The 10,097-nt window shown below is 50.2% G+C and overlaps 1 protein-coding gene across 1 annotated transcript; it reads right to left on the bottom strand.

Moving 5' to 3' along the window:
- Positions 1-2,897: 2,897 nt before the first annotated feature.
- Positions 2,898-8,640, bottom strand: LOC122364810. Its single transcript, XM_043335569.1, has 4 exons — positions 8,520-8,640; positions 6,808-6,812; positions 3,203-3,267; positions 2,898-3,047 (listed from the first exon to the last, which is right to left on the bottom strand). The coding sequence occupies exons 1-4, from the start codon at positions 8,621-8,623 to the stop codon at positions 2,898-2,900; spliced, it is 324 nt and encodes a 107-aa protein (XP_043191504.1). The 5' UTR covers positions 8,624-8,640.
- Positions 8,641-10,097: the final 1,457 nt, after the last annotated feature.

Here is a 10,097-nt window from a genome sequence, read left to right as displayed (position 1 = left end):
ATGTCAGGTAGAAATAATTTTTTATGAATTTGATCGTCTGTGAAATCAATGACCGTTACCATGGGCATCACTGATCCGGATCAGTGACTCGTAACGGCTTAGGCTGCCCATGGAAACACCCGTAATCCCTTACCGCTGATCCGGATTATAATCCAGCTTCGGAAGAAGCTGAGGAGCCGTTACGATAGGGATTAATGTTGGACTTTTTATTTTTCGTATTTTCATTTTAATTGCCTTTATGGGCCTAGATGCATATATCACATCAAAATTATTTTATTCAAATTTTACTGTTATTAGAATGATATGTTTCAAAATTTAGGCTATATTATAAAGATTTAAACAATTGGCAAATATTTGTTTGTGCATTCATTCCTCCTGCACGGTGTCGGGCATTCGGTTGCTCAACACATCTAGGTACCAGTCAGTTATCTTGCTACGATTTATTGTACCAATATTCTACATCTATTTGTTGATGTTAAATGGGAAATCATTATTTAAATTTATTATTTTGTAAACATGAATCGAACTGAAAAATGAGTTATTATAGACAGTTTTTCCAGTTTTTTTTTAAGACAGTTTTTTTAGACAAGATTTTCCCAATAGCCGAGTTTGCAATGGGTATGAATGATAAAGGAAAGCTTATTTTCAGGACGGAAGATCCTTGTCGATTTTCTGCACAAGACCAGGCAACAATGTTAACCCGCGCCCCGTAGAGGGGGGGCCGAAACGGCCCCCCCTGTCCTTTTCGGTCGATATCTCCTAAACGGCGGGAGATATCGCCACCAAACTTTCAGGACCCCTCCGGGCATCAATTTTACACATTGTGACCAAAAATTTTTCCAGAGGCTATGATAGGTTGGCCACAAATGACGTCAGAGTGACGTCATGTTCTGTCATTTTCCACCGAAAAAAGACCTTCGCGAGAAGACCTGTCAGGACTACAGCTTTGAAGATACAGAAAAATGATCAAGACATAAAAGGTGTAGAATTGACAGGGCTACAAAACTGCTATCTCGAATTTTTGAAATTTTGAGTTTTGACCCCCAAAAATCAAAAAAGCATTTTTTGGATATATTCGCCAAAAAATCCAAAAAGTTTTTTGCGTTTCGAAAAAACCGGAATATATGTGATAGTGCCTACCGTCTTCTATCTACATACCAAATTTCAGATCGATACCTCGTTTTTTGGCCAAGTTATAGCGAAAAAACTGTTCAAAAATGATGACGTCAAATTTTCAAACTCAATTTTTGGCAATTCTAGAACTCGTAGAGCAAAACGAAGACCACCATTAGACTCCCCGTGACAAGCTGCATCGAATCGATACCCATTTTATGCAAAATATCAACTTTGAAATTTGACCTAATTTGACCTGACCTTGACCTGACCTTCACAAAAACGTGACCTAGGCTGGCCCCAAAGGCTGCCTAACCCACATAATCGCATTTGTCATGTAAAATGGACCATAAAACATGTATCACACGACACATTCATATTGTGACCCCCGGTGACCTGACCTCGCTGTGACCTGACCTGGTATCAGTGACCTCAGATAGCAAAGTATGTGTTTGACGAACAATGTACCATCGATGGTTTTCAATAAATTACCAATTTACTCGCTTTCACAGCACATTTCTTGAATTGCCTGTGAACGGTGAAAATCTGACCTTTGACCTGACCTGTGACGTCATCGGTTTGACCTAGGTCAATGAAATTTGGTCACAAGGTAGTTCCCGGGTGGGGCTATCGAACGCCGTTTGAATTTTGAAAATCGGCCGGTAACTTTCTGAGATCTTAGGGGGGGGGGCCGATACGGCCCCCCCCCCCCTACGGGTGGTAGGGTCCGCCGGTAGCCCTACGGGGCGCGGGTTAACTGGACTTTTTATTATTTGCCAAAGTGCGCCATACTCGTCTCTCCCAGGGGTAGCCAGTGACAGTTGGTAGCATTAGGCCAAATGGGCGCTCAAAAACTACTACCCCATAGGGTTTCCATGTTAAATCGACCTTTTTCAAGCGAGCCTCACACGTAAGCTAAAAGATAAAGTGTCAATGTTATTGTGGGGAAAGGTAGCTTCAAGCCTCCTCTACAACCCTTTTATCTAGCGTTTTTCGATGCGGAGGCCATAACAGGTCCAAAAAGCATTGGGCGCTGCCCGAGGTACCAAAAGCCCCTCCATGAGAGCACAAGTTCCTGCGCATGCGCACATTGCCTCAACCCTGTACTGGCGTACATTAGTGATACTGCTCACGGACTCGGTCAGCCAATCAGCGTCCCCGATTACATTAATAGATGTCGCTAGCATCACGTAAATCCTGCTTGCGAACACGTTTTAAGAATGAAACAGCTGCGCCATTTCCGCCTTCCATTGATTCCTTCCATCTTAGTATCAACTATACGCTTTTCAACTAACTTTAGACTTAGTTTTAAACTATGGTCAGTATGTTATTTCTGGTACATATATTTAAAAAATAACTGCTTTATGAATTTGGTTTTACTCGTCAGAATAGAATACTCTATTTTTTCCATATTCAAAAAATATATCACCTACCATGTAACTCATCCAGGTAAAATGGGCGCTTTCCGCGTCGTTGGTGTACCCGTTGTTCTATATACCCTGGTCTCTCCTAAGCCGATCAGTAGTGGCTGAGGCTCTGAGCTCTTATTTCACTGATCCTGATCAGTACCGGCTTTACCCATGGAAACGGCCCCAGTCATCCGGATCAGTAGCGGCTTCACTGATCCGGATACTTTGCCCATGGAAACGTAGTCAATGTGCACCAACCAGTTTTCTCAGTAATTCAGCCAGCAATTCTCGTGCTGTATTCAAATTGCTAAAAAAAAAACGAACTATGAGAGGGAACTCAGAACTGGCACGGACCAGAAGAATCCGATTGACTTATTAAATCATGGCATTGTGATGGCCAAGGTCCGTGTTGACGCGATGTGATTTCTGCCCAGTGCTCTGAATGTCAAAGTGAAGAAATTCATCCAAGCGCGGGTAAACGGCGGGAGTAACTATGACTCTCTTACGAGCTGCCCCGTGCGAACCCTGGCCATAACGTACAATCTGTGGCTCCTCACGGGTACAGTCCCAGCCGCCTACAAACACGCAAGGACAACACTAATCCCGAAAACACCAGATGCGGCTGAACCGGCAAAATTCCGTCCAATTACAGTTGCATCCACCATCTCGCGAATACTCACCAAGATGATGGCTCGCCGCTCAGCAGAGCTCTGCCCACTACATCCGGCCCAGAGAGCCTTCATCACTGCGGACGGAACGGCGGAAAATGTCACGCTGCTGGAGGCCACCATCAAAGCCTCCATCCAGCAACGCCAAATAGCGTGGCTAGATATAGCCAAGGCGTTCGACTCGGTGAGCCACGATTCCATCCTACGTGGCGCCGAGCGAGCTGGCCTACCGCCGCCGGCAGTGGCGATCATCAAGGACCTATACCAGGATGCCTCAACTGAGATACGCAGAGGCGCATATATCCAAACCAAGGGTGGAGTCCGGCAGGGAGAACCATGGTCGCCATGGATCTTCAACGCCGTGGTCGACGAAGCGACATCACCAACAATCTCCTGGCCGAGACCTGGCTGCGCCCTTCTACTCCAAATCGACTTCTCGTGATTCCCGGCTACTCTCTCAGCCGAGTCGACCGACCAGACGGCAGCGGCTACGGCGGGGTCGCCGTACTGTCAAAAACGGATATGAAAACTGTGACCATCAAACCGAGCACATCCCCGCACCCCGGCAGTCTCCTGGAAACCCGGTGGATGTTGTTCAAGCTCGAACGAAATCGCCAGTTAATTGTTTGCTCTGTGTACCGGCCGCCCCGAAAGACCGATGCCGCTCTGCGAGCTGACTTTTCGGACCTCGAGACGCAGTTACAGCGTGTATTAATTGATTTTCCCAAGATTCCATTTATGATCTGTGGCGATTTAAACTGTGATATGTTGAAGGAGGAGAGTTTTCGTGCGCGTGTACACCTCAGTGACTTTTTATCGAATTATTCTCTTGAGCAGCTTGTAACCGTTCCAACGTACACTTCCGGCTCGTTGCTAGACGTCTGTATGGTTAAAAATAGAGAGCTTGTGCGTGATTGCTCTGCATCCTTTTGCCACTTCAGCCCACACAAACTCCTTCGTGTGTCTATTAACGTTCCGAAACAACGCAAAAATCCTACAGTTGTTCAATCCCGCTCGATCAACCGTATAGATGTCGATGCCCTGAACTCTGACCTGATGTTTGCCGATTGGGAGGGCGTGTTTAGTGCCACGAACGTAAGTGACCAGTGGGATGCTTTCCTGACCGAATTTCTGCCGATTTTTGACGATCACGCACCTATAAAGAATATTACCATCCGTAATCCTACAGCACCACCAGTTACCCCCGCCACACTTAAAATCATGGATCAACGTCGTACCGCGTTACAGCAGTTCGGTAGAAAGTCGGAGGTTTACAAAGACTTAAACCGAACTGTCCGGGCCGCAGTGCGACGAGACCGACGCGGCGAACTTCACAGAGAGATTAGTGGTCGGGGTCCCAACAAGGTGTGGAAAAGTATTAGGTCGGTTGTGGCTGGTAAGAAAGACGGACCTAGTGTTCAACCTGATGTATCGGCTGACGTTTTAAATTCTTTTTTCGTTTCCGTGGGTCCCCGCGTCGCTACAGAGATCCGTGACCAAAATCCAGTTGTTGAGCAAATTGGCCGTTTGCCGCGTGTCGTAACCGGTAGATTTAAGCCCAGACCTATCTCTCTCGGTGAACTCGGTCACACCGTTTTCAATATGCGCAATTCTGCCGCCTGTGCGTCTGATGGCGTCTGCATTCGCATGCTGAAAACTGCTTTCCCATCTATCGGTGACGTTATCCTTCACATCATTAACACTTGCATCTCAAGGTCCGATATCCCCTTTCATTGGAAACACTCTATAGTTCACCCCATCTTCAAGTCTGGAAACCCATCTGATCCCACTAATTTCCGACCTATCTCCTTAGTACCTGTCATTATGAAGGTGGTCGAGCGAGTCATTCACAAACAGCTCTATCGCTATCTCTCCCAAAACCATCTTCTGTCCAATACCCAGCACGGTTTCCGACCCCGGCACTCAACTGAGACAGCACTTCTGTCCGTCAGTGACCAAATCCTGGCCGCCACCGATAGGGGGGATGTCTCTATGCTATGCCTTATTGATTTAAGCAAATGTTTTGATGTCATCAACCATGAGTTATTACTCGCTAAATTGGCAATGCACGGCATAGAGACATCCTGGTTCGCCGCTTATCTCCAGGGTCACACACAGAGTGTGTCATTGAAGGACGAGTCCGGTCGCCGGGTATTATCACAACCTCTCCCCAACTCTATGGGCGTCTTTCAAGGCTCGGCACTCGGTCCCTTACTCTTCACGGTATTTTCCAATGATCTATCACTTTATTCTGAGGATGCAGCAGTCTTCCAGTACGCTGATGATACTCAATTGTTGGTGAGTGGCCCTTTAAACGACCTTAGGGGACTCATCTCGCGCTTGGAAGCGTCACTGGCGTCTCTCGACCATTGGTTCAGTGCAAATGCTCTTAAAGTAAACACTGCTAAAACTCAGCTCATGGTTTTCGGCAGTCGGCAAAATTTGAGAAGCATACCTGCTTTCACCGTTTCTTTTCGCGACACCAAACTAGTGCCATGCAAGCAGGTGGGCAACCTGGGCGTTATCTTCGACGGCACCCTGTCCTGGTACGCGCATGTGTCCGAGCTCAGTCGCCGATGCACGGGTCTCCTAATTGGCCTCTCCCATGTCCGCCACTACCTCCCCGACGGTGTCACCAAGACACTAGTGGTGGCTCTCGTCATGTCACGGATCCAGTACTGTCTCTCCGTATTTGGTAATGGTAGCCAAAAGAACTTCGATCGCATTCAGAAAATTCTTAACTTTGCCGCTAGAGTCATTTTCGGTCGCCGTAAATTTGATCATGTCTCCCATCTCCGGGACCAACTCGGCTGGATGGCACCTAAAACAATGGCTGAATACCATACCCTTATCACGGCGCACAAGGCCATCCAGAGAGGTGAGCCCGAGGAGATCGCGACCCTATTTTCCAAAAATTCCCAAACACGAGCAAGGTCTACTCGCCAAGACCACCTTTTCCACTTACCGCGACCCCGACTAGAGACCGGAAAACGTAGATTTGCCTACCGTGCCGCGGCGCTCCTAAATACTCTCCCCCTCGAGCTAACGCAGTTGCCTCCAGCCAGATTTGCCCGTGCTGTAAAAAAGGGGCTTAAGCCTAGCCAGAGTAGCCATAGTAGCTAGCCTCATGACTCTTGGACTATGAAAGGCAAACGAGTCTGTGTGTACATAGTTATGAACGCGGCTTCGTGCGGGTTACACCAAGTATGTGCGTGTTCGGCGTTCGCGTTGTGTATTTCGTATCCGTAAGTGTGTGCGTTTTCTTGTGTAGGTACCTATTTCTTGTCTTATCTTCAACCAGCTCGGACTCGGAGTGTAATCGCCACGCCGATTGTGGATTGCTCTTGATCGTCAATACATACATACATACATACATACATCAGCAAGTGCCGACGATGTTCCACCAGTCATGGCCTTCGCAGATGACCTCGTCGTCATGGCTCGGACCTCAACCATGCTCGAGCATCGAGTCAACTCCATCGCCGATGCAATACTGTGTGCTGGACTGTCCATCCACCCAGAAAAGTGCTGGACGTCAGTCGCCAGGGTCGACGGCCGGAAGAAGTTCCGGTTCGTCGACTCCCAGGTTCGCATCATGGTACGGGGCTCTCCCCTACCCAACCTGGGGAACGAAGGCGCGGTAACGTACCCGGGCATCAAATACTCCAGCACAGGGATCACCAAGGACTCAGGCTTGAAAGTGACCGAACAACTGGTCGAAATCAAGAGAGCCCCCCTGAAGCCGCACCAACGCCTCACCATCATCCGCGAGTACGTGATCCCACAGGAACTGCACGTCCTCGTGCAGGGAGAAATCCCTCGATCCCTCGACCAACGGATCAGAGTCGCAATCAGGAGCTTCCTACATCTGCCCAAGGACGCCCCCTCAGCATACATACACGCACACCCGACGGACGGAGGACTCGGCATCCCGGAGCTGAGACTGACAGTACCGGTGCTAAGGACGGCAAGACTCGCAAAATTGACCATGTCCGAGCTCGGCCCCGTCAGGCGGACGACGGCATCTGGCGCCTTCAGGAGGATGGTGAAGTCCCGGCCAGTCACCCCCAGGGACGGACCAACGTTAGACAGCAGAGAACCCATCCGGAAAGAGCATAGGAGCCAGCTACTCTCGAAGGTTGACGGAGCCGGCCTCAAAGAGGCGCCCCATCACCCCAAGAGCCAGCGGTGGGTGACAGCGCCTAACCCACCGATGCCTGGAGCAGCCTACGTTGGCGCAATTAAAATCCGTGGGAACCTTGTCCTCACCGGGCAGAGAGCAGCAAGATCCCGACGTGGACAAGGCTACCATCCGTGCGACGCTGGCTGTGGGAGGCCTGAGACTATGGGCCACATTAGTCAAACATGCGAAAGGACCCACCTGAACAGAACTGCCCGACACGACCGGGCACTCGCCCAGTTGGAAGGTTACCTTCGAGACTCAGGCGCAACTACCATCAAAGAGCCCTCAATCTCCATCCCGGCTGGGCTCAGAAAACCAGACCTGATGGTGGCCACGGACAACATGGCCGCAGTGATAGACCTCCAGGTCGTCGCTGATAACGCCGACCTCAGTCAGGCAAACCAGCGTAAGATCTCAGGCGCGCCTTACTACGAGAATGACACCATCCGAACAGAAGCACAAACGCGACTTGTGACTCGACACCCGATCCGGTTCGGTTCGGCCACTCTGAACTGGAGAGGGTGCTGGGCCCAAGAATCGACGCAAATACTTAAGAGACTTGGCACTACCGACCACCAGATGGCACAGATATCCGTCCGGGTGATCGAAAACACGTATAAGATATTCAAGGCATTCCGCTCAACGGGACGACAGGCGGGCCCGCGACCGTGCAGGGCGACGCGGCGAGTGACGGGCAGACCGCCCTGAAGACCGGCCCCTGCCTAGTGGTGGTCGCCTCACAGCCCCCAGGCGGAACAGGGGAGCGAATGAGCGGATGCCATTTCCGCAAGGAAAAAGAGGAGCAGGAGAAAAAAAATCGCCAAATGCCTCGTCATCTAATTAGTGACGCGCATGAATGGATCAACGAGATTCCCACTGTCCCTATCTACTATCTAGCGAAACCACAGCCAAGGGAACGGGCTTGGAATCGTCAGCGGGGAAAGAAGACCCTGTTGAGCTTGACTCTAATCTGACTATGTGAGGAGACATGGCAGGTGTAGTCTAAGTGGGAGACGCAAGTCGAATGTGAAAGACCACTACTTTCATTGTCTCATCACTAACACAGTGATAAGGGGACTCGAGCTCTTCGGAGTTCGCGATTCTCGATTCAAGGCGCAAGGCGGCTTGTCCGTCTGGCCGACCCACGCTGAGGACACAGGTGGGGAGTTTGACTGGGGCGGTACATCTGTCAAACGATAACGCAGGTGTCCGAAGGCCAGCTCAGAGGCGACAGAAACGCCTCTGAGCATATTATCTTTTACGTAATAATAATCCATGTAATAAGTTTTCAGCAAATACTGATAGGTATACTTTCACTTATTGCTATTATTCTTGCTTTACCGTGCTTTGCATGATTTACTTTTACCTCCGAGTCCGGCCCTATATTTTCCACCATGGTTACCCCGCTGGCGAATGACAGTTAACCGAACCGAATGTGCGCAGAGCTGCTGAGAGAGTCTTGATGCCGAGGTGCAAATCTCTCCCTAACCGAATGCCCTACCACAAGGGAGGCACAAATTCGGCGCCACAACTGGGTGTGTGGACTGGTCCGTGACCGAGCTCAAAACATGGATCCGAGATCCACCATCCTGAGCGAGCACAGGGTGCCGTGTCACGGAGAAGAATACCGCCCAGACCTGGTGGTGGTCAGTGGCACAAAGGCCACTGTTGTGGACGACGCTATCTGCTATGACAACCGGGCCGACTGCCTCAGGGCGCGATACCGGGATAAGATCCGGAAATACTCGGATATTAGAGGCCCTGCGCGGACAGTTGAACAGTGACCCGGCCAGAAATCGGCCCGAGGTCACAGAGGTCTCGGTTGACGCGTTTGTCATCGGCTCAAGAGGCCTGATACTGCACGAGACCGCGTGCGGGTCGCCCAAAAACCTCAAACTACAAAGCCATCCTACGAAAGGGGCTCGAATGTGGTTATCCATCACTTGAGGGTAGAAAAATGCAGCCGTAGTAAACGACACTATTAAAGCTGTTCATGAAAAGTGGTAAAATATATTTAGGTGCGGGGATAATGATATACATAGCCTGATGATGAATCTGCCCGTCCCTAACCCAACACGGCTAACCGGAGGCCGGCCATATATGTAAAAATTCGGCCGACCGGCGGCCTTGGGCATGGCCCCAGCGAGGACGGGCATGTGTAACACGGCGCGGGGCAGGTAGAAAATGGTGTGTGTGGTGGGTATGCAAAATGTGCGCAAATGACAGTGTAATGTGCTATCGAAAATAAATGAAAAAGAGACGCCAGACTGGGTCGGGGGCAGCGGCGGCATGCTTTCCAGCAACAAGAGCTGCCACAACGACAGTGGGCGGCGTCCCGGCTCCGGGGGCGGCAGTGGCACTACCTGGAACATCGAGAGCTGCCGCCCGCCCCTGGGCCGGACGCTGGGGTGACGGTGACGCTGGGGTGTCGCCGCTCCCGGGCCGGCGACGCCCACTTCACCAACGAGGGCCGCCACCCACCGCTGGGCAGGCCAGTGGAAGACGGGGGACGGCAGCAACACGGCTTATACCCGTGTTAAGTGTAAAAAAGATACAGCAAAACAAATAATTTTCCAGGCGTGGGCCAAAGTACCCCCTGGAGGACAAAGTTGAAGTACGGTATCCATCTTACATGAACTTAGACAAAAGTTATCCTAGCTCGTTGATGCAAGAATATAAAGGGTTTGAACGACACGCTGGCCAATATCTTCATGTTGGATGTAA

This window comes from Amphibalanus amphitrite, unplaced genomic scaffold, assembly GCF_019059575.1.
Source record: "Amphibalanus amphitrite isolate SeventyFive unplaced genomic scaffold, NRLGWU_Aamphi_draft 000699F_arrow, whole genome shotgun sequence".
Classification (NCBI taxonomy): Eukaryota; Metazoa; Arthropoda; class Thecostraca; order Balanomorpha; family Balanidae; genus Amphibalanus; species Amphibalanus amphitrite.
The sequence above is the reverse complement of the archived record's forward strand: the minus strand, read 5'-3'. Positions and strand labels throughout refer to the sequence as shown.

What these genes read in the sequence shown, in the direction of transcription:
- LOC122364810 (XM_043335569.1), bottom strand. Translation starts at nt 8,623, where the DNA reads ATGCTCAGAGGCGTTTCTGTCGCCTCTGAGCTGGCCTTCGGACACCTG. An exon ending in AGCGGCGAGCCATCATCTTG is followed by an intron (nt 3,048 to 3,202) that starts GTGAGTATTCGC and finishes CGTTATGGCCAG; the next exon opens with GGTTCGCACGGGGCAGCTCG.